Source organism: Mustela erminea, chromosome 13, assembly GCF_009829155.1.
Source record: "Mustela erminea isolate mMusErm1 chromosome 13, mMusErm1.Pri, whole genome shotgun sequence".
Classification (NCBI taxonomy): Eukaryota; Metazoa; Chordata; class Mammalia; order Carnivora; family Mustelidae; genus Mustela; species Mustela erminea.
In genome coordinates this window covers 49046918-49071276 of record NC_045626.1, presented here as the reverse complement: position 1 = coordinate 49071276, position 24359 = coordinate 49046918, and the positions used below count along the sequence as shown (strand labels likewise).

General features: G+C 36.9%; 1 protein-coding gene across 10 annotated transcripts in view; it reads left to right on the top strand.

The window, feature by feature from the left end:
• GREB1L (GREB1 like retinoic acid receptor coactivator) overlaps positions 1–24359 on the top strand; it is a 268506-nt gene that overhangs the window by 154811 nt on the left and 89336 nt on the right. For all 10 annotated transcript variants that reach the window (XM_032311193.1, XM_032311192.1, XM_032311189.1 and 7 more), the window contains one exon: positions 1788–1910. In XM_032311193.1, coding sequence (XP_032167084.1) covers positions 1788–1910 — 123 coding nt within the window. The remainder of the gene's footprint in view (positions 1–1787; positions 1911–24359) is intronic.

Here is a 24359-nt window from a genome sequence, read left to right as displayed (position 1 = left end):
ATCTAAATTATAACTGCAGATTTTCCTCTAAGTCTTCTACTGTAATTACTCTTGGTTGCATTTGAAATGACATTAAATAATTCCTTAGGAAATGGCTGCATATTCCAAGACAGGTGCAATAATCCTTTTGAAGTCTTACATTTAAAAAAAAAATTTTAAGATTTTATTTATTCTTTATAGTTTTTTAAAAAGATTTATTTATTCATTTAATGTGTGAGCAGGATAGAGGCAGGGGGAAGGCAGAAGAGCAGAGGGAGAGGCAGAGGGAGAGATGCTGACTCCCGCTAAGCACAGAGCCAACTTGGGGCTCAATCCCACAATCCTGAGGTCATGACCTGAACTAAAATCAAGAGTTGGACACTTAACCAACTGAGCCACCTGGTACCCTTAAAATATTTTATTTTTAAGTAATCTCTGCACCCAATGTGAGGCTTGTACACACAACCCTGAGATCAAGAGTCAATGCTCGGGCGCCTGGGTGGCTCAGTGGGTTAAGCCGCTGCCTTCGGCTCAGGTCATGATCTCAGGGTCCTGGGATCAAGCCCCCGCACTGGGCTCTCTGCTCAGCAGGGAGCCTGCTTCCCTCTCTCTCTCTCTGCCTGCCTCTCCGTCTACTTGTGACTTCTCTCTGTCAAATAAATAAATAAAATCTTAAAAAAAAAAAAAAAAAAGAGTCACATGCTCTACCAACCAAGCCAGCCAGGCATCCGAGGCCTTGTATTTATAGCAGTTGTGACTTTAGAATTAGAATTGTGTATGCATGTATATATACAGATATGCAGACATATATTATCAATATAAATATATGCATATATTATACATAATGTGGCGATATCCTTTCAGGCCAAAGTACCGTAGCTCTTCAAGGAAGTTCTGAGCAATGAAGGTTATGGGAAACTGCTACCAGCCTTTGCACATATCTGATAAACTTGGAAACTCTCTAAAGGACCCTCTATACGCAAACTGTCATTTGCAACCATTTATATTTCTTTTTCACATGCTACCTTTGAAGTCTAATACATTATAACATGTAGTATAATTTAGTTGGAAGCTACAGCCCCATGGGGTATCATAGTATTTGTTATCAGGCTCAGTTCAAAATATTATTAAAGCATTACAGGAGAGCTTTATTAATACTGGCTTACCTAAAATGAAGCTTGGTATTGCATGATCAGAGATCGCCTTGAGTATTATATATCTATTTCCTTTAATAAAAACTAAGAATGTTAAGAATTTGAGCATTTAAAATTTTTCTCTTCTACCTATACATTTTTCTTTGGTTCAGTTTTTGGACATAAAGTCGAGGTGAGAATGTCGAAAGCAGCCTCCATGGAGTCTAGGTTCCTGTTGCACACTTAAATCCATCCTAATAGGAGGTTAACTGACACTTGAAAGCTTACTGGAGATTTTATTTACACACACACACACACACACACACACATATACCCATCCAATATTTTAGCCTCAGTCTTATCCATAAAACATGCATGATTACATTGGTTATGAGTAATTCTTCTCCTGGTAACTAATCTGTGAAGAACAAAAGTCTCATCTTTTTTTCTTTGTCCTTCTAAACATGACATGTGGCCCTAGGAAGACAAACTGAATTCACCCTCTTGAACATTCTGTTGGAATCAGAATTTGAGGAGGGAGCATCTCTGATAAGGAATGTGGTTGCCCCTTAAGGAGCCGCGGTTTATTTTATAGATTATGTAGATTGCCTTTCTATTACCTGTTTTAACAGAGGGCTGGTCTCCCCCCATAATGTGATTCTTACTCCTTCCCAGAATGTAGAAGCCGACAATCCTCTGCTACTTGCCACTCTATGAAACCAAACTCTTCAGTATCGTCAACTGTGACTCCGGAAAATGGCACAACCAATGGATACAAATCAGGATTCATTCAGACAGGTATGGGATGTTTTCTTTTGGAATTTTGAGCAGCAGATGTGTATTCAGTGATGCATTTAAAACTTATTGTGGACTGGTTTGAATGGAAATATTTTTAAATGGAGGTATTACCCGAGTTACTATTAGAGTAAGAAATTAGGTCAAACATCGAACCTGTCTCTAGAAGAGCTTGACAGTGGGCAATAGGTAGAAATCCAGACATGAGAAAAGTCTGTGTCATAGCTATCAGGTGGCATATACTGGGGACATAACTTAGGAAGATGCGAGTTCCAGGGTAAGGTTCCAAACTAAGCCTACAGAACATTACAGGGTATATGGCACCCACCAGGATACTAAGTAAGGTCCCAAGGCAGGACTAAGGATCGCAATGGAAGAATCCAGGATCAAGTTTCTAGTGGTTCAAGATAGAGGCTTGGTTACAAGTAACCAGATAAAATTTTAGTGCCTGAAGCTGGGTTACAGTATCAGAGCAGCATCAGCAGAACAGCCACTCTGACACTGAGCAGGTAAGTTTCTAGTCTAAGGCTTCTGAAAATTCCTCCAGTGTAGAGGACAGCACTGGCCCAGGCCCTGAGGGCAGGATAAGTCTCCAGGTGGGACTGGATGTTTCCAGGTGGCTGAAGGGCTGGAGGGCTGTAACTGAAAAGATCACTGCAGATAGTATTTGAGAAAATTATTTAGAACCAGTCTAGGTTATATCTTAGGCAAGAAGAAAGTATTTTAAAAGAATTTGTGAATTGTCTTTCAGTTCACTTGTTTTTGATAAAGTACCCATTTTACTCATCTGATATGCAGTCTTCACAGTGTATGTGCTTTGCCAGTGTCCTCTCAACAAGTTGAGAAAGGCTGTCTTCATCCATTTCACTACTTAGCATTCCTCTTTCAGATTCATGTGGAATTCTGATGAGCTGGCAAATTGTTTCTGCTTGCTTTTAAGAAGTACATAGTTATTAGAAGATGCTAGCAATGGTAGCTATGATAGGAAGGCTAACTTTATCTGGGGCTCTTCTTACTCTGTGGCTGCACTCAGCTAAGTCTACTTCATCCAGATTGTAAAAGTCTGATTTTTAAATTGTCTGAGAGATTTAGATAGAGGCTCTAAGAGGAGAGAACGTATCTCTTCAGAATGAAAGAATATTGTGCTACTAAGTATTCAAGAAAGAAAATGTTGGCACATGGCTCTTGGCATTGAAACATTAATTAGCTTTCATTACAATTGCATTTCATTATAATAATGATAAACCTATATGTCTCTCCTAGAATTTTATTGTAGTAATTTGGTTGATTTCCTTGTATATTTTCTTCCATTAGACCATGGGCCTAGGGAAATGTGATTTTAAAACTATAGTATTTAAAAAGTGAATATTTACTTTATTACAACAAAAACATATGAAACATTTGCTGTGTTCTAAAACCCTTGTCAGATGCTGGAAGGTAAGGTTCCAACACTCAACCAATGGCTCCAGTGATTTAAAAACCACTCACATGGGGGATAAAAGCACAATAAAACATGTTACTTTTCCTAAAAGGGACAGTTAGATATATAAATAACCAGATGTATCTGAAAATAATGAAAATATATTAAAATGTTAACAAGCAGTAATGCAGTTTTAATTATATTAGAAAATATATTTTGAAAACAAATATTGCTCTGAAATAGAGGAAATCAAGATTCAGGCTTTCGCAAAGACTCTATCAATTGCCGTGAAAAGACACAGGTAGAGCACTGACTAACTCACAGTGAACACAGGTGGCCAAGATCAATGCCCATATTCTTGTGTATCCCTTGTAGAGGTGAAAGTGATTATTTCACTATGAAATAAGCTACTAACAATTTTTAAGTGCAAGTGCCCAAGTGGCTCAGTTGGGTAAGTGTCTTCCTTCGGCTCAGGTCTTGATCCCACGGTCCTGGGATCGAGTCCCACTCCCTGTGGAACAGGGAGCCCGCTTCTCCCTCTGCCCCTCCTCCCTGCTCGTGCACCCACTCTCTCTCTTTCTTTCTCAAAAATAAATAAATAAAGTCTTTAAAACAACAACAACAACAGCAACACAGGAACATCTGGGTAGCTCAGCTGGTTAAGAGTCTACCTTCAGCTCAGGTCCTGATCCCAGGGTCCTGGGATCTAGACCCACACTGGGCTCCTTGCTCAGCAGGGAGCCTGCTTCTTCCTCTTCCTCTGCCTGCTGCTCCCCCTGCTTGTGCTCTCTCTCTCTCTTTCTGTCAAATATATAAATAAATAAATAATTTAAAAAATTTAATTTTTTAAAATTAAAATTAAATTTAAAAACAATTAAAAATTTAAATTATTTTAAAAATAAGACCATTTTAAGTACAATCCATAGAATTTAATAGAAGTACCTTTTTCTAATGGAAATTAATTTTCTAATTAAAAAATTTTTTTTTATTATGTTGAGTTAGCCAACAATAGTACATCATTAGTTTTTGAGGTAGTGTTCCACAATTCATTATTTGCATGTAACACCCAGTGCTCAATACAACATGGGTGATGGATATTAAAGAAGGCATGTGTTGTGAAGAAAGTACCTTTAAAGTGAGGCTTTGTATCTAAAACTTTCCTCTTGATGAATTATGTTGATGAGTCTTCAACAATAATTTCTTTCTTCCTACACATGCTGAAAGTAACAGGCTTTAAATTTTCATGTTACTGTTATGAAATCATTGCAAACATTGGAGTATGCAGCATCTCCTGAGTTGGTAAAGATTCTTCCTTTTATAGAAGACAGTCTGCAGTCAGTGTCTTCCTATAATCAACATTTCTTAGCCTGAAATGTAGGTAGACACATTGTATAGTATTTGAAGAAGGGACTAATTTACTATTTACACAACTTTGTCTTGAATTCTACCTGCCAAGCTCTGGATTTTCTGTTCTGGTTAGCTTGCCACTTATCCCTAGCATATTGTTTTCAACATATTTATGTCACTGATAATTCAAATCTTAGTTAACAATACCAGTAAAATAGTTTATCATTTTGACTGAAGGTGGCTGTACAGTTACCTACCTACACCATGCTCACATGCCACGTACAAACACACATGTACATACATGTATTATGTTATATCAGGACAAGAATTCAGGAATCAATTAAAAAAAATTTTCCCTAACCAAAGATCTTGAATTTCTCTTTCCTGTTTTCTTCTGAAAGTTTTATTGTTTCATCTCTTATATTAAAGCCTATGAGCCATTTTGAGTTAATTTCTGTGTATGGTATGAAATGACCATCTAAGTTCATCTTTTTTTGCATGTGGATATCCAGTTGTTCCTGTACCATCTTTGAACTATCTTTTTGTTAGTGAATTGCATGTGTCCAAAATAAGTTGACAGTCAGATAAATGTCCAACTCTTGGTTTTGGCTCCAGTCATGATCTTGTGGCTGTGAGATCGAGCCCTACATTCGACTCTGTACTCAGTGCAAAGTCTGCTTCAGATTCTCTCTCTCTCTCTCTGTGTGTCAAATAAATAGATAAAATTGACTGTAAATATAAGGATTTATTTCTGGAAAAATGGATAAAATGGATAAAATTTAGGATTTTTACAGTTAAAAAGGTAACCTTAAGGAAATAAAAGGACAAGTAACAGAATGGGAAAAAATGTGTGAATCATATTTAATATAAAGACTTTGTATCCAGATTTTACAAAGAACTCTTAGAACCCAGTAATAAGATGACAATACAGTCGAAACATGGACAAAAGGTTTGGAATAGACACTTCTTCAAAGAATATGTACAAATGGCTAATAAGCACATGAACAGATGTTCAACATCGTTAGTCATTAGGGAAATGTAAATCAAAGCCACAGTGAATACCACTTCACACCCACTAGAATGACTATAATCAAGAAGACAGATGACAGTAAGAGTCTGTGGATGTGGGGGAATTGGAACCTTCATACATTGCTGGTAGGAACACAAAATGTGGCAGCTGCTTTGGAATGTATTTTGGCAGATTCTCAAAAGGTGAATATAAACTACTATATAACCCCTCAATTCCACCTGAGTATCTAAGAGAAGTGACGACATGTCATCGAAAAAAGTTGCATATAAATGTTCATAGCAACATTATTGGCCATAGCTGAAATTTGGAAAATACCAAATGTCAATCAGCGCATGAATGGATAGACAAAAATGTGACATATCCATCTAATTATGGAATACTGTTAGGCAATAATAAAGAACAAACTACTGACACATCCTAAATCATGGAAGAACCTCAAAAACACTATCTAAATGAAAGAAACCAGACAAAAGAGATCATACACTCTAAGATTTTGCTTATACGAAATATCCTGAAAAGGCAAATTTATAGACAAAAGAAATAATTAATGGTTGCCTAGGCCAGGGGGTAGGAATGGAAAATAACTGAAAATGGGCATTTGGGTTCTTATGGGGATGATGAAAATGTTCTAAAACTGATTTATGATGGTGGTTGTACCATTTGGTAAGTTGCTAAAAATCATTGACGTATACAATTGAGATGGGTAAATTTTATGCTATGTGAATACACCTAAATAAATATAGGGGAAAAAAGATTAAATAGAGAAAGAAGGAACCCTTTGGTTTTTGTTCTATTTCTATTTCATTTTTTAAAAAGATTTTATTTATTTATTTGACACAGAGAGAGAGAGAGAGACAGCGAGAGAGGGAACACAAACAAGCAGGGGAATGGGAGAGGGAGAAGCAGGCTTTCCACTTAGCAGGAAGCCCAGTGCGGGGCTCAATCCCAGGACCCTGGGATCATGACCTGAGCCAAAGGCAAACACTTTATGACTGAGCCACCCAGGCGCCCCACCTATTTCTGTTTCTTATTCAGTGTGAAACACTCTAATTTATTGACAGTTTACTATGACATGGTAAACAGCACATGGCTTGGAGTCAAAGTCCTGGTATTCAAATATTACTTCTGAATATATTCACTGGTACTTGGGACAAGTCACTTCTATGCCTTGCTTTCCTCACTTGATAAACCAAAAATAACACCTATTTTGCAACTAAGGATTAACTCAGCCTTGCTACCATACTTCTATTTATGTGACATTCCTCCCAATTATAATTGTTCACTGTCTGTATTTCTTTTAGATACTAGAAGCTCTACTATATTCATTTGTTTATTCCTATACCCCTAGTATTGGCAAATACCTGAAAATAGATATTACTTACATTCCATTTTATTCAAATTTTAAAGTTAGCATTTGGGGGGATTATTAATTTCCTGGTGTGTACAGTTTTTCCAAATGAAGCTGATATGCTCATCTACCATTAGGAGGAAACATGTTTTTATGCCCTAGCCTATATGGCAGGATAGGGATGACCACCTAAGTTCTGCCCTTATGTCTAACAGGATAATTTTTAAGAACACTATCAGGCAGGGCCACTTTATGGACCCTGGGCATATTTGCCTAGGTGGGCCCTTTCCCTCTAGAAAAGTACTTAAAAATATGTTTTGTGACAGTGTTGGTATAAAAATGACTAGTTAGTATTATATGTTAAAGTACTTTCTTCAACCCAAAGTTCATTGTTTTCTTCTGATTATAAAATAAATTAAAACATTTTCATGAGCCCCTAAAAGTATTATGGACCCAAGGCACTGTGCCTTCAATGCCTAATGAGGAAGTTGGCCCTATTATTGGAAACAGAGGTATTGTCCACGAAATGGGCTTTTCTTTTCTGTGAGTCATGGTAGGCCCAAAGAAACATAAGCACTATCTTAATCTTGTGTATTAAAGAACTAAGAACAGTAACAAATGAAAGGACTTTCCCTGTAATGAATCAAGCTCATGAACCTTTACTAATAACGGCAGAGTGTACCTGGCCCAGGAGTAAACACAGAGCTGCAGAACAAAGTAGAAAGTCCAAAAAGCTGATTCATATGGCATCTGGGTATTTCATATGTAACAGGGGTGACCTGCAGATCAGTGGGACCTTTTCTTTCAAATAAATGATGCTCAGAAATTACATATCCTATGTGGAAAAAAATAAAACTGGACCCCTATTCCACACTGGATACAAAATCAATTCCAGGCAGTTGGAAGATCTAAATATGAAAAGCAAAACTAACAAACTTATAGAAGATATCTTGGGTATTGCAGATATCTTAAAAGTGGAGACAGAAAGTGCTGCACATAAAGAAAAAGACTATTTCACTACACTAAAATAACACCTTCTGATTGTTAAAAGGAACTATGAAGAAAGTGAAAAATCATTTTTCAAGTCACAAACTAGGAGAGGTTGTGTAACACGTAAAACTGACAAAGGATGAGTACAAAGAACATAGAATGAATCAATTTAAAAAAAAGCCACATTAACATAAAAAAATGAGCAAGGACCTCACAAAAGACAAAATACAAGGGGCCAAAAATTACATGAAAAGATGATTAACCACTTTGGTTATTGGGGATGTTACTTTAAAAATACAATGAGAGCGCCTGGGTGGCTCAGTGGGTTAAATCACTGCCTTTGGTCATGATCCCAGGGTTCTGGGATTGAGTCCCACATTGGGCTCTCTGCTTCGACAGGTAGCCCACTTCCCCCTCTCTCTCTCTGCCTGCCTCTCTGCCTACTAGTGCTCTCTGTCTGTCAAATTAAAAAAAAAAAAAAAAAAAAATTTTAAAAATACAATGAGATACCATTGTACACACACCAAATTGGCAATAAGTTGAAGTATAACAGTAGTAAATGTTGTCAAAGATTTCAAGCAGCAAGAACACCACTGGTCGTAGGAGTGGTAATTAATGCCACCACCTAGCAAAGAATTTGCAACACGTAGCCAAGTAGAAAACGTGCATATCCTATGTTTCAGCTATTCTACTCCGCAACGTCTTACACGTGTGCAACAAGAGATATATATACGAGGCGGTTCATAGCATGTTCTTCACAATTGGCTCAAGATGGGCACAACTCAGTGTTCATCCACAATAGAACAGGTGATACATTTATATAATGAGATCATTTTGCAATGAGTGTGAACAAACAATACTTACAGCACAGTAGAAGAATCTTACACACATCATATTGAGTCAAAAAGCCACTTACAAAAGAACTCACCCATTATGATTTCACTTTTATTATGTTCAAAACCAGGCAAAACTAAATTATTTTAGGAATTCGGGGGCACCTGGGTGGCTCAGTCGGTTAAGCGTCCGCCTTTGGTAGCTGCCTTGCTTACATAGTTTTCTTATTTTGTTTCCATCCCCCTCTCTCTACCAGTAAAACTTCATGGTCCCTGGTCACAGCCATTTAGAAAGCATTTTCCATTAGAATGCATTATTTTATTGTCCCTAAAATGTAGCTATGTTTGTCTCTTTCCTCTTTAGATTTGTCTTTCTTTAGCTGCTAAACTTCCTTGAGGTCAGTATAATCAAAAGTTCCTCTGGTAGGTTTTTCTACACTTACTAGTTCCTTTTAAATTTTCAAGTTAATGCTTTGCTGAAACACAATCTGCTTTTTCCAAATGTGGTGGGAACATTTTAGCTGGCAGATTTGCCCACTCCCAATCACACATAGAGAATGTAGGCTCTTTCTTTGGCAGAGGTTATAGCTTTGCCTTCTCCTAAGTTCTACCCCTAGAGCCTAGCACAGTACCGGGCCTGCTGAAAAGGCTCTGTAAACATTTGGTGAATGAATGCAGGAGAGGGAGGGGAAAGAAAACCAATGATCTTACCCCTCCAAGACAGGGTCACGAATATGTTTTTGAGACCTCTCTTCCTCCCTACAGAAGAAAGAAATGCCCCTATTTGGCAAGTCTAAGGAATATGGCCCACTTTGTAGAAATGAAGAAACTAAGGAATAATCATAAAAAGTAATTTTCACTAATTGTGTTAGCCACAACATTTCATTTTAAGTGATAATATACAGTGCTAACAGGGGTATGTTAAGACTGACACTTTCAGCTACGCTGGTAAAGGTGAAGAGTGGTACAATCTTTTAAGAAAGCTATTTGGTAATATGCAATAATAACATTAAATATCTTTATATCCTTTACTCTAGTAATCTCATTTTAGGGGATTAGCCAAGAAAATAACCTAAAAGGAAAGTCAAGATAGTCACTGAAATTATTCTTTGTATTAACTAAAAAAGAAGTTACGTTAGTATAGAAACAACTGAATAAATCATAGCATGCTTACATGACAAATATGTTAAAAAAAAGATAATTATAGCACTATGCAGCCACATATAATGTAATTCTATTAAGTAAAAAAAGTAATGGGGGCAGGGGCGCCTGGGTGGCTCCGTGAGTTAAAGCCTCTGCCTTCAGCTCAGGTCATGATCCCAGGGTCCTGGGATGGAGCCCCACATAGGGCTCTCTGCTCAGCGGGAAGCCTGCTTCCCCCCCCCCCCAACCCCGCCTCTCTCTCTGCCTGCCTGTCTGCCTACTTGTGATCTCTGTCTGTCAAATAAATAAAATCTTAAAAAAAAAAAAAAAAAGTAATGGGGTGCCTCAGTGACTCTGTTGGTAAAGTGACTGCCTTCGGCTCAGGTCATGATCTCCAAGTCCTGGACCTGAGCCCTGCATCAGGCTCCCTCCTCAGCAGGGAGTCTTTCTCTCTCTCTTTCTTTCTCTCTTTGCTCCTCCCCATTGCTCATTCTCTCTCTCTCAAATAAATAAAATATTTTAAAAAGTAATATTAAAGTGTATTTTTGTTATATCATGTACAAAATATGATGCAGATAAAACATAGAAAGGTATATACTGACAGAAAGAAAACAATGGTTTGTAGAAGTGAGACTTTTAGCACATTTCTATTTTTCTATTTTTTATGTTATATTTTTCATAGTTAAGAATTTAAAAATTCTCAGGGTTAAGCCAAATGTATAGCTCAGTAGAATATATTTGCTTTTTCTGATTTCTCTTCAGCTTTCTATGCATGTATAGGGAAAAGCACCAGTATTTAGCATAAACAAGTTCAAGATACAGCTAGAGGGCAACCGAACAAGAATTTGAACTTTTTCTGCTCACTACTGACAATTTTATTGGTCAGTTACTGAGTAGTAGGATCAGGAATGTAAAGATGATACTGATGTTCACGTAGAATTCTGTAAAATGTTTATGTGTCTCAGATTTTAAAAGTAAGGAACAGAAGGTGCAGGAAAAGAAGAGGGAGGGTACCTGGGTTGAAACATCAGTAGCAGAACAACTTAACATTTGCTTCTGGTCAAAATGAGTCAAAGGGAGACTGAATTTGCCTTCCTACCTGAAATAACTAAGAAAATAAAAGATAAAAATACATGAAAAATGACTTTTAAGACACTGTATATCAGACAACAAAAAAAGTGATCCCTGAGAAGTGGAAAACAAATAGTGTGAGTCTTACCATCACCTCAGCTCAGTGCTTTGAGTTTCCAGACCATTTTATAAGGAAGGGGAACTGTGGGGGAGCCCCAAAGATTCCCTAAGTTGAGTAGGACACAAAAATAGCCAGAGTTCATAGGCCCAAGGACCAGAAAAGAGAGAGCTGGACGACAGAATGTGCAGAGGGTCCCCTTAAATGTTGAACACAGTACTGATTGATGCACACATGTAAGGAAACTACTCAAGGCTGATAAAAGTTACCATCCAAAAGGATGAGAGGAAACAGTGCTCAGCATTCTCACAGGGCCAGGAACAGGAACTGTTCCCACCAGCTAGAGGAAGACCTCACAGGTCTTCAGACACTGGAGAGAGTATTCAGGAAGGTTTTGTCACAGTAATGGAGAATACTTCATTCTAAACTGAGTACTTCTCCAGATCTGCCTAAAAATACCAAAAAACAAAGCCACAAAGTATCAAATAGTTTTCAGGTAACTTAACTGCATTCCAGAGCCAAGCTCAAGAATATTTACAGGAATACAAAAAAAAAAAAAAAAATCCAACATCTAACAAGAGAACATTAATAATGCCTGACATTCAAGCAGAGATTAGCTAGTATGCAAAGAGGCAAGAAAACACAGCAAATACTGAGGAGACTAATTAATCAAACCAACCAAGAACTGACACAGATGTTAGAATTAGCAGAGAAGGACATCAAAACAGTTATTATTACTATATCTCATATGTTCAAAAAGTTAAGTAGACATGTAAGATATAAAGAGGATCCTGGGACTCCTGGCTGGCTCAATTGGTAGAACATGCAACTCTTGATCTTGGGGTTGTGAGTTTGAGCCCCACATTTGGTGTAGAGGTTATTAAAAAATAAATAAATAATAAAAAAATAAAAATGGGGTCAATTTTTTAAAAGATCCAATCAAACTTCTAGAGATAAAAAGTACAGTGTTTGGATTGAAAAATACACTGATTGGGATTAACAATGGATTAGTCATTGCAGAAGAAAAGTTTAGTAGCTTGAAGGCATAATAATAGAAACTATCTACGGTGAAACATAGGAAGGAAAAAGAAAACAAAACAAAAAGAGCATCAGTGAGCTGTGGGACAACTACAGGCAACCTAGTATATTGGTAGGTGCCTGTACAGTTGTAAGTGCCTGTAGATTGCCTGAAGAGGTGGGGTGTGGGAGACAAAAAATATTTGAAGAAATAATGGCCAAAACTTTCCAGACTTGATGAAAATTGCAAACCTACAGATCCAAGGAGTTCAATGAACCCCAAGCACAAGAAACATGTAGAAAACTATTCCAAAGCACATCATAATAAAATTTCTCAAAACCAACAAAAAGAGAATCAAACAGCAAAAGAAAAAGATATATTCAGGGGAACAAAAATAAGCATGACAGCGTATTTCTAAATACATAAGAACAAAGTAGAGCCACATCTTGAAAGAGCTGAAAGCTAGTAACTAACAACCTAGAATTCTACACTCAGCAAAAAGATCTTTCAAAACTGAAGGTGAAATAAGAATATTTGCAGACATGCAAAATATGAAAGAATTTACTACTAGCAGTTTCACACTACAAGAAATGCTTAAGGAAGTCATTGAGGTAAATGGAGAATGATACCAGGCAGAAGAGAATCTGATTCTTTACAAAGGAATGAAAACCACTAGAAGTCATAACTATAGGTAAAGTGGTAACCATGGGTAAAGGTATACAATTTTTTCTTATTATTTATATCTATTGAAATGATAGTTGACTTATACAAATATAGTAGTATATTGTTAGGTTTATAATATATGGAAAAGCGAAGTGATGGACAATAGCATAAAGGACAGGAAGGGAGATACAGAAGTATACTATCATCAAGTTCTGGTATATATGTGAAGTTGCATAGTGCCATTTAAGATTAGACTGTGGTAAGATATATTCTATAAACCCTAAAGCAACCACTAAAAAAACCCAAGAGTTATAGTTAATAAGCAACAAAGGAGACAAAATAGAATTGTAAAAAATGCTTGATTAATCCAAAAAAGACTGAAAAGAAGAAAAGGGGTACAAAGCATAGATAGGACAAGTAGAAAACAAGTAAAAAGATGAAAGACTCAGACCTAACCACGTCAAGAATCATATTAAATATAATTGTTAATAATGAATCATTGAACATTACATCAAAAACTAATGGAAGTACTATCTAGTGGCTAACTAGACATAATAAAAAAATAAAAATAAATAAAAATGTAAATGTTCCAACTCAAGGACAAATATTATGATTTTGGGGGCTGGAGTAAAATCTAACTCTATGCTGCTACCATGAACTTCTGTATCAACATGGACAGGACTGGAAGAGATTATGCTGAGTGAAGTAAGTCAAGCAGAGAGAGTCAATTATCATATAGCTTCACTTACTTGTGGAGCATAAGGAATAAGATGGAGGACATTGGGAGATGGAGAGGAGAAGTGAGTTGGGGAAAATCGGAGGGGGAGACAAACCATGAGAGACTGTGGACTCTGAGAAACAAACTGAGGGTTTATGGAGGAGGGGGTTGGGTGAGCCCGGTGGTGGGTATTAAGAAGGGCATGTATTGCATGGAGTACTGGGTGTGGGGCATAAACAATGAATTATGGATCACTGAAAAAAATTAAATTTAAAAAAAGATATACATAAAATTGGATTGGGAAAATACACTCTTACACTAAGAAGACCATAAGACATTCAAATGAATTAATGAATTTAACTTTCAGAAGAGATGAAGATAATGGTTGTTGTGCTTCTTTTACACTGTACAGGTGAATTTTTCCGGAGTAGTAATAAAGTGTTTACATCATTAAAATAAAAAATAAAAAAATATAAGCGCAAATAAGTTAAAGTTAAAAGTATTTAAAAAGTACCATGCTAACAGTAGTCAAAGGTAAGCTTGAGTAGCTATATTAACATCAGCCAAAATAGATTTCAGAGCAAAAAATATTACCAGAGATTAAAGAGGTAATTTCAGAATAATAAAGAGATCAAGTAATCAGGAGAACAGAGCAATCTTTTTTTTTTTTTTTTAATTAAGTAGGCTTTATGCCCATCATGGAGCCCAGTGCGGGGCTCATGACCCTGGGATTGAGACCTGAGCCAACATCAAGAGTCAGATGCTTGACTGACTGAACCACCCAAGTGCCCCTGAGGAATGAACAGTCTTAAAAATTTATGCACCTAATGACAGGGATTTGAAATACAGAAGCAAAAACTGATAGACTTGTTTTAAGAAATATATAAATCCCCAATTATAGCCAGGTATTTGAACATCTTTCTCTCAGCAATTGAAACAACAGATAAACAGAAAGAATAGAGAATATTTGAACAACAGTATCAACCAACTTGACCTAATTGTCATTTGTAGAACATTCCACCCAACAACAGCAAGCTACACATCCTCAAGTTCACATAGAACATTTACCAAGCCAAAGAAAACAGAAATGTTACATGCAGAGGAACAAAAATAATTATGATATCATGTTTACAGATCATAGAATAAGTCTTTTTTTTTTAGTGTAGTTGACATATAATGTTACATTAGTTTCAGATATACAATATAGTGATCCAACAGGTTTATATGTCATGCTATGTTTATCACAAGTGTACTTGCCATTTGTCCCAATACATTACTATTACAGTATTGTTGACTATATTCTTTATGCTGTGTCTTTTATTCCCATGATTTATTCATTCCATAAGTAGAAGCCTCCTCTTCACCCAGTTTACTCAGCCCTCCACCACCTCCTCTGGCCACCATCAGTCTGCTTTCTGTGTTTATAGGTCTGATTCTGCTTTGTTTATTCACTTGTTTTGGTTGTTGTTTTTTAGATTCCCTTTATGAGTGAAATCATATGGTATTTGTCTTTATCAGTCAGACTTATTTCACTTAGCATAATACCCTCTAGGTCCATCCATATTGTCTCAAATGGCCTGATATTGTTGGTCTTTGTGGCTGCTTAATATTCCATTGTGTTTTCATACACACACACACACACACACACACACACACACCATTTATTCCTTATCCATTCATCTACTGATGGACCTCTGGGTTGTTTCTGTATCTTGGCAATTGTAAATAACACTGCAGTAAACATCTATCTTTAAAAATTAGTGTTTTCATTTTCTTTGGGAAAATACTCAGGAGTGGAATTACTGGCTCATTATATATATAATTTTTTGAGAAATCTTCATACTGTTTTTCTTAGTGTCTGCACTGATTTACATTCCTACCAACAGTGAACAGGATTCCTTTTTTTGGCACATTCTCACCAACACTTGTCTTTTTTGTTTTAGCAATGCTGACAGGTCTAGTTGTGGTTTTTGATTTGCATTTCCCTGGTGATTAGTGATGTTGAACATCTTTTCATGTGTCTGTTGGCCATCTGTATGTTTTCTCTGAAAAAGTGTCTATTTGGGTCCTCTGTCTATTTTTAAATTGGATTGCTTGTTTTTTTGGTGTGGAGTTTTATAAGTTCTTTACATATTTTGGAGATTAGCCCCTTATTGGATATATTATTTGCAAATATCTTCTATATAGTAGGTTGTCTTTTTGTTTTGTTGATGGTTTCCTTTGCTATGTAAAAAATCATGAAACAAGTCTTAATACATTTGAAAGAATTCAAATAATATAAAGTATGTTATCTACCTAAAATGTAATTATATTAGAAATCAATAACTGAAAGATCTTGGGAAATCCCCAAATATTTGGAAACTAAGTACTACACTTCTAAATAATCCTTTGGTCAAAACAGAAACCCAAAAGGAAATTAATAATATTTTGAATTGAATGGAAATGAAAAAGCAACAAAACAAAATTTGGGAGATTCCACTAAAGCAGTATTTTGAGGGAAATTTATAACACTAAAACATACATTCGAAAACAAGAAAGATTTGGGGGGCACCTGGGTGGCTTAGTGAGTTAAGTGTCTGCCTTAAGCTCAGGTCATGATCCTGGAGTCCTGGGATTGAGCCCAGCATTAGGCACCCTGCTTAGCAAGGAGTCTACTTCTCCTTCTTCTTCTGACCCTCCCCCTTCCTCGTGTTCTCACTCACTCTCTTTCTCAAATGAATAAATAAAAAAATCTTAAAAAAAAAAAAAGGAGAAAGATCTTGAATCAATGAACTCAGCTTCTACCTTAAGAAATTAGGAAAAAGAAAATTAACCCCAAAGTAATCAGAAAAAGGGAGATAATAAAGATCAAAGTGACAATTAGTGAAATAAAAAGCAGAAAAACATTAGAAAAATGAATAAAACTAGAAACTAGTTCTTTGAAAAAGTCAATAAAATTGATAAACCTCTAGCCTCACTATTATGAAAAAAAGAGAGAAAATCCAAATTATTAATATTGGGACTGAGAGAGGTGACGTCATTATCCGTTTGAATGATATTAAAAGGATAATAAGAGGAAGTTATGAACATTTTATACCAAAAAATTTGGGAATTTGGATGAAATGAACAAATTCCTTGAAATACAAATTACAAAAACTTACATAAGATGAAATAGATAGGGGCGCCTGGGTGGCTCAGTGGGTTAAGCCGCTGCCTTAGGTTCAGGTCATGATCTCAGGGTCCTGGGATTAAGCCCCACATCGGGCTTTCTGCTCAGCCGGTAGCCTGCTTCCCTTCCTCTCTCTCTGCCCGCCTCTCTGCCTACTTGTGATCTCTCACTGTCAAATAAATAAATAAAATATTAAAAAAAAAAAGAAGAAATAGATAACTGGGTGGCTCAGTTGATTAAGTGTTTGACTCTTGGTTTCAGCTCAGGTCATGATCTCTTGGTTGTGAGATGGAGACCATGTCAGGTTCCATGCTCAGTGGAGAGTCTCCTTGAAATTCTCTCCCTCTCCCTGCTCCTTACTTGTGCTCTCTCTTTCTCTCTCAAATGAATAAATGAATATTGAATGAATGAATGAATGAATGAATAAAAAGAAATAGATAATCTGAATAGTCCTATGTCTCTCTTTTTTTTTTAATATTTTATTTATTTATCAGAGAGAGAGAGGGGGAGAGAGCGAGCACAGGCAGACAGAATGGCAGGCAGAGGCAGAGGGAGAAGCAGGCTCCCTGCTGAGCAAGGAGCCCGATGTGGGACTCTATCCCAGGACGCTGGGATCATGACCTGAGCCGAAGGCAGCCGCTTAACCAACTGAGCCACCCAGGCGTCCCAGTCCTATGTCTCTTAAATGCATTAAAAATGTGGCTAATATCTTTCCTAAGAAAACCCTCTAGGCCCAGATGGCTTAGTGTTAAATACCACCAAACATTTAAACAAAAAATAATAATTCTACATGAACTCATCCAAATAATAGAAGAGAATGGACTACTTTCCTAACTTATTCTAGTCAGCATTACTTTGATACCAAAATCAAAGACATTATAAGAAAAGTTCAAACCAATATCCCTCATGAAATAAATTAAAAAAAAAATTTTTTTTTGACACAGAGAGTGGGAGGAGCAGAAAGAAAGGGAGAGAGAGACTCTTAAACATGTTCCACACCCAGCACAGAGCTTAACATGAGCTTACAACCTTACAACCTTACAAACACAGAGCTTACAACCCTGAGAACACGACTTGAGCCAAAATTAAGAGCCTGATGCTTAACCGACAGCCACACAGGCACCCCATAAACAAAATACTTCTAAATAAAATTTTAGTATATTGACGCCAACAATATGTTAAAAGGATAATATATCATGACCAAGTGAGATTTATCCCAGGAATGCTTTGTTGGTTTAACATTAGAATATCAAAGTTTACCATGTTAACAAACTAAAAAATAAAACCATATCATTATCTCAGTAGATGCAGGAAAAAAAGCATTGGCAAAATTCAATATTTATTCCTGATAAAGACTCTTAACAAACTTAAGGAAAAAAGGGGGGGGGATTTCCTCAGCCTGATAATGAACATCTACAAAAACCCCACAGCTGGCATACCTAAATGCTTCTCCCTAAGATCAGAACAAGACAGGTATGTCTGCCCTTACCACTTCTACCCATTGGTGCTGCAGATTCTAGCAGTGTAATCAGGCAAGAAAAATAACTAAAGGCTTCCAGATTGGAAAGGAAGACATAAAATTGTCTTTATTTATAGACCACAGGTGATCTATGCAGAAAACTCAATGAAATCTACAAAAAAAGCTATTGGAATTAATAAGTGAGCTTAGCAACATTTAAGGATATAAGATAAATATACAAATACCAGTTATATTTCTATATGCCAACAAAAAACCCATCAGAAATTTAAAAAAATATATATTTTTAAAAATATTTTTGTTTGACCACTGAGAACAGGTGGTGGCTGGTTTCTTGTTTTTGTTTTTGTTTTTGTTTTAAAGATTTTATTTATTTATTTGACAGAGAGAGATCACAAGTAGGCAGAGAGGCAGGCCGGGGGCGGGGGTAGGGGTGGGCGGGAAGCAGGCTTCCCACCGAGCAGAGAGCCCGAAGTGGGGCTCCATCCCAGGACCCTGGGATCATGACCTGAGCCGAAGGCAGAGGCTTTAACCCACTGAGCCACCCAGGCGCCCCAGAAATTAAAAATTTTAAAGTAACAGTGACTCATTTATAATACATAGAAGCACATATGTACAATAAAAATATGAAATAATAGAGATAAATCTGAGGGAAAGTGTGAAAAAACTGTAGCCTAAAAACTAGAATGCAAAGCTGAGAGGAAGTAAAGAAAACCTAAATAAATTGGAGAGAGATCTCTTGTTCACGGGTTGAAAAACCAAGATTGTTAAAATGTCAGTTCTCTCTAAATTGACCTGTAGATTCAACACAATCCAAACCAAAATTCCAGAGGCTTTTTTGGGTAGAATTTGACAAGTGAATTCTAAAATTCATATGGAAATGCAAATGACTTAAAATAGCAAAAGCAGCTCTGAAAAAGAGAACAAAATTGGAAACTAACACTACTTGACTTGAAGAATTATTATAAAGTTGCAATAATCAAAACAATGTGGTACTGGTGTAAAGACATACAGATAGATCAATGGAACAGAATAGAAATTCTAGGAATAAATTCACACACATAAATGTATATTTAACAAAGGGACAAAGGCAATGCATGCAGTAAAGAAGGGATAAATTTTTTTTAAAGATTTTATTTATTTATTTGTCAGAGAGAGAGAAAGATAAAGAGCACAAGCAGGCAGAGGCAGAGAGAGAAGCAGATTTCCCACTGAGCAAGGAGCCCAATGAGGAACTCGATCTCAGGACCCTGGGATCATAACCTGAGCTGAAGGCAGTGGCTTAACTGACTGAGCCACCCAGGCATCCCTAGAAAGGATAAACTTCTTAACAAATAGTGCTGGAACAATTGGATATCCATATGCACAAACATGAACTTCAGTCTTTATCTCACTCCACATACAAAATTAACTCAAGTAGATCATAGACTTAATTAAAAAACTACAAAATATAGGGGTGCCTGGGTGATTCAGTGGGTTAAGCCTCTGCCTTCGGCTCAGGTCATGATCTCAGGGCCCTGGGATGGAGCCCCACTTCGGGCTCTCTGCTCGGTGGGGAGCCTGCTTCCCCCCTCTCTCTGCCTACTTATGATCTCTCTCTCTCTCTGTTGCATAAATAAATAAAATCTTTAAAAAAACACAAAATATATAACTTCTATAAGAAAACATAAGGAAAAGTATCTGTGACCTGGGTTAGGCAAAGATTTCTTAGATATAGCACCAAAAACAAAATCCACAAAAGAACAAATTGATAAATTAGACTTCATTAAAATTAAGAAATTCTTCTTAGAAGACACTATTAAGAACATGAAAAGACAGGCCACAGACTGGGTGAAAATCCTTGCAAAAGATCTATAGGAATTGTATTTAGGAAAAAGACCTTTAAAAAACTCAGTAATAAGAAAATAAACCAGTTTTTTAAATGGACAAAAAATAGATGGATGACAACTAAGCATGTGAAAAGATACTTAACACCATTAGTCATTAGCAAAACACAAATAAAAACAATGAGATATCACTACACATTTATTAGAATAGCTAAAATTAAAGGGCTGATTATATCAAGCATTGATATGAAGGAATTGGAACTCTAATACACTGCTGAGAACATAAAATAGTAAAACCACTTTGGTAATCAGTTTGATAGTTTCTTTAAAAGTTAAACATACACCTATCATATAGTCTATCCATTCCATTCCTAGACATTTTACCCAAGAGAAAGAAAATATAGTCCACATAAAAACTTGTGCACAAATGTTCATATCAGCCTTATTTGTAATGGCAAAAACTGGAAATAACCCAAATTTCCCTGCAGGTGAATATTTATCCATTGCTATATGTCCATACAATGTAATACAACTCAATAAACAGTAATGAGTTATTGGAACTCATAACAGCATGGATGAATCTCAAAATAATAATGGTGAGTGAAAGAAGCCAGACAGAAGAGAAAGTAATATTGTGTCATTCTGTGTGTATGTAAGTTTAGAAAATGCAAACTAATTTAGAGTGACAACAGGTCAGTGTTCGCTTGGGGAGGGGAGAACAAGGAAGACATAGGAGGGAGGGATTACAAGGAGGTGGGGTGGGACGCCTGGGTGACTCAGTCAGGCACGTGCTTTCAGCTCAGGTCTTGATCTTAGTGTCCTGGGGTTGAGCCCCCTCCCCCAATCAGACTCCTTGCTCAGTGGGGAGCCTGCTTCTCCCTATCCCTCTCTCTGCCACTCCCCCTGTTTGTGCTCTCTCCTTCTTGCTATCTCTTACTGTCAAATGAATAAAATCTTTAAAAAATAATTTAAAAATATGAAAAAACAAGGAGATTTGGGGGTGGTAAGTACGTTCACTGTTGTCTGTGGTGATAATTTCACAGGCGTATATACGGGTAAAGACTTATCAAGTAGTTTAAGTATGTGCATTTATTGTTAATTATATTTAGAGCTGTTTTAAAAATCAACAGCATAAGAACAGATTAGGAAGTATCTTGTTTAATATTAATTTTAGGGGGACTTGTGTTTCAGTTGAGTCAAAAGTAAAACAGTTGACAGAAATAGCTAATGCAGCCTCATAGTGCATTAATAGGAATATGGTCTCTTATTAGGAGAACATTAGTTGCCGTCTGAATGTGAAAATAGGCCCAGTGTACTTACATGGGAAAGAAGCAAATTATGTCATCCACATTTTATACAGGCGTCAAGGGCAGAAAGAGTGATAGTAAAGATTTAAGTTCTCAATCATCTGGAAAACTTTTTTTTTTTTAAAGATTTTATTTATTTATTTGAGAGAGAGACAGTGAGAGAGAGCATGAGCGAGGAGAAGGTCAGAGAGCGAAGCAGACTCCCCATGGAGCTGGGAGCCCGATGCGGGACTCGATCCCGGGACTCCAGGATCATGACCTGAGCCAAAGACAGTTGTCCAACCAACTAAGCCACCCAGGCGTCCCTTTTTTTTTTTTTTTTAAAGACTTTATTTATTTGACAGACAGAAATCACTAGTAGGCAGAGAGGCAGGCAGGGAGAGAGAGAGGAGGAAGCAGGCTCCCCACCAAGCAGAGACCCCGATGTGGGACTTGATTCCAGGACCCTGAGATCATGACCTGAGCTGAAGGCAGATGCTTAACCCACTGAGCCACACAGGCGCCCCCATCTGGAAAAATCTTAACAAGATTTAGCCAAATAGCCAAATAGCCTGGCTAGCATGTGAATCTTGATTTCAGTCATGAGTTCAAGCCCGGAATTGGGTATGGAGTCTACTTTAAAAAAAGGTTTAGCAAAACAATGATTTACTGAATATCTACTGTGTTCCAGACACTATACTAAACCTGTTAATTGTTATGGTGGGGCAGATACCATTTTTCAGATCATGATACAGAATCTCAGAAAGGGTTAGTATTTGGTGAGAAAAAGCTAGTAAATGGCAAAATCAGAATTCAAACTCTTTCTACTTACTAGGCAAAAGTCTCCCCCACCCCAACCCCAGGGATTTGGGGCTAACAGAGAGTTACTGAACTATTGCATAAAGAGGATAAGGAGATTGTTTAGGCTTCCACCCTCCCATCCCCCCCCCATTTTATTTCTTTAGCCACAATATGACAGACATTGTGCCAGGAGCTGGGAATGCCCTCAAGGAGCTCGTGACTTAGTGGGAGAAACAAGAAGCTATAAACCACAACATAGAAAGCAGAGCTGTGACTTGCTCAAGGAACTTTCTAAGTCTGAGATTCTTCCAGTGCTTACAAGTTCCTCCTTTAAATGGATATGAAATCACTAGTAGAGAGAATCAAGCAGTCGGCTGCTTACTGGTTATCTAAACACCATGTACTACACAACAGCCCAGGGTTTAATCCATGTTTGAGTATGAGCAGAATCACAGTCTGTTATATTTTGGACACTGGGGACGACTTCCAAATAATCAAAACCACTAGTGTTAGATGCTAAATATGCCAATGGCCACCATCCACGATAAATTCAAGAATAGAAGCATGTGCAAAGTGGTAAAGATTAGGGAATAACATAATGGGATTTATATTTTGGAAAGTTCACCCTGACTTTATCTAATGCACATCTGTCCTTTCTGATTATTCTATAAATGAATACGTTCCAAAATTTGTTAATGAAGTGAAATAAGACAAACAACACACATGAAATAAATTTTTTAAAATTCAAAATGAAACCATGGAGTCTTAACACATTGTCTTGAGGTAAATAAAAAGGTGCAGAACATCAGTACTTTAGTAGACAGAAGAAAAGTTGCACAAAGACGGTGCTCGCCTTGTTGAACATTAAACCCATAGATCCTAGCAAGTTTCTTGACAAATGGTAAGTGCTCAATAAATAATCGTTGAATAAGTAAATAAATGTAGCAGTGGGATTCAGTCTGATAGCTACTGAAAAGAGTCTCCTAGATTTGGGGATTAGATCGTTGGTAACTTGGCGAAAGCAGTTTTGTTGAAATGGAATTACCCTTTAAAATCACTATGTATAGGGACGCCTGCATGGCTCATTTGGTTAAGCATCTACCTTTGACTCAGGTTACAATCCCAGGATTCTAGGATCCAGCCCTGCACCCAGCTCTCTGCTCAGCGGGGAGCCTCTTCCTCTCCCTCTGCTCTTTCTCCTTGCTTGTGCTCTCTATCTCAAATAAATAAATAAATAAATAAAATCTTTAAAAATAAATAAATAACACTGGGGTGCCTGGGTGGCTCAGTGGGTTAAGCCTCTGCCTTCAGCCCGGGTCATGGTCTCAGGGTCCTGGGATCGAGCCCCACATCCAGCTCTCTGCTCAGTGAGGAGCCTGCTTCCCTTCCTCTCTCTGCCTGCCTCTCTGCCTACTTGTGATCTCTCTCCCTCTGTCAAATAAATAAATAAAATCTTAAAAAAAAAAAGAATAAAAATAAATAAAATCACTGTGTAATCTAATATTAAAATAAATGCTCACTTTGTACAATTAAGTATTTCTGATGCCAGTTGTCAATCTACACATAAATATTTTCTATATTTCTTAAAACTTACTTATGACATTGTTTTGAAACATTTACATTTTAGAAAATATACATGCACACATAAAGATACACTGTATCATATATACTCAGTGAAGTTTCTCTTTCCATCCCCCCTCATTTCTATAGGTGATCTCTTGTCACTTGTTTCTCCTGTATCTTTCTAGATTTTCTTTATATCTGTTCAAGCAGGCACAAGCATGGATTCTTATTTTCATACATTTTTTTTTTACTCTATAGACAGCATTTTGTTCTGCACTTTGCTTTCTCATAGAAATCTTAGAAATCTTTCCAAATCAATAGAACTTCCTCATTGTTTTACTGTTGTATATTGTCACGCTGTGTGGCTATGCCATTATTTATTTGCCCTATCCCCTATTGATGGGCATTTATATTGTTTTTAAACAATGCAACAATGAATAACCTCCATATGTATTATTTCTCACAGTACATAAATATTCAGGAATTGCTGGGTCAAACATGGATTCATTTGTAATTCCTACAAATGCTGTAAATTACTTTCCATAGAGGTTCTATCGGAAGATGTGTGTCAGTTTGTATTTCCACAACGGCTCACTAACAAAGTTTACTTTTGAACTTTTGGATTTTGTCAATCTGACGGGTGAAAAATAAT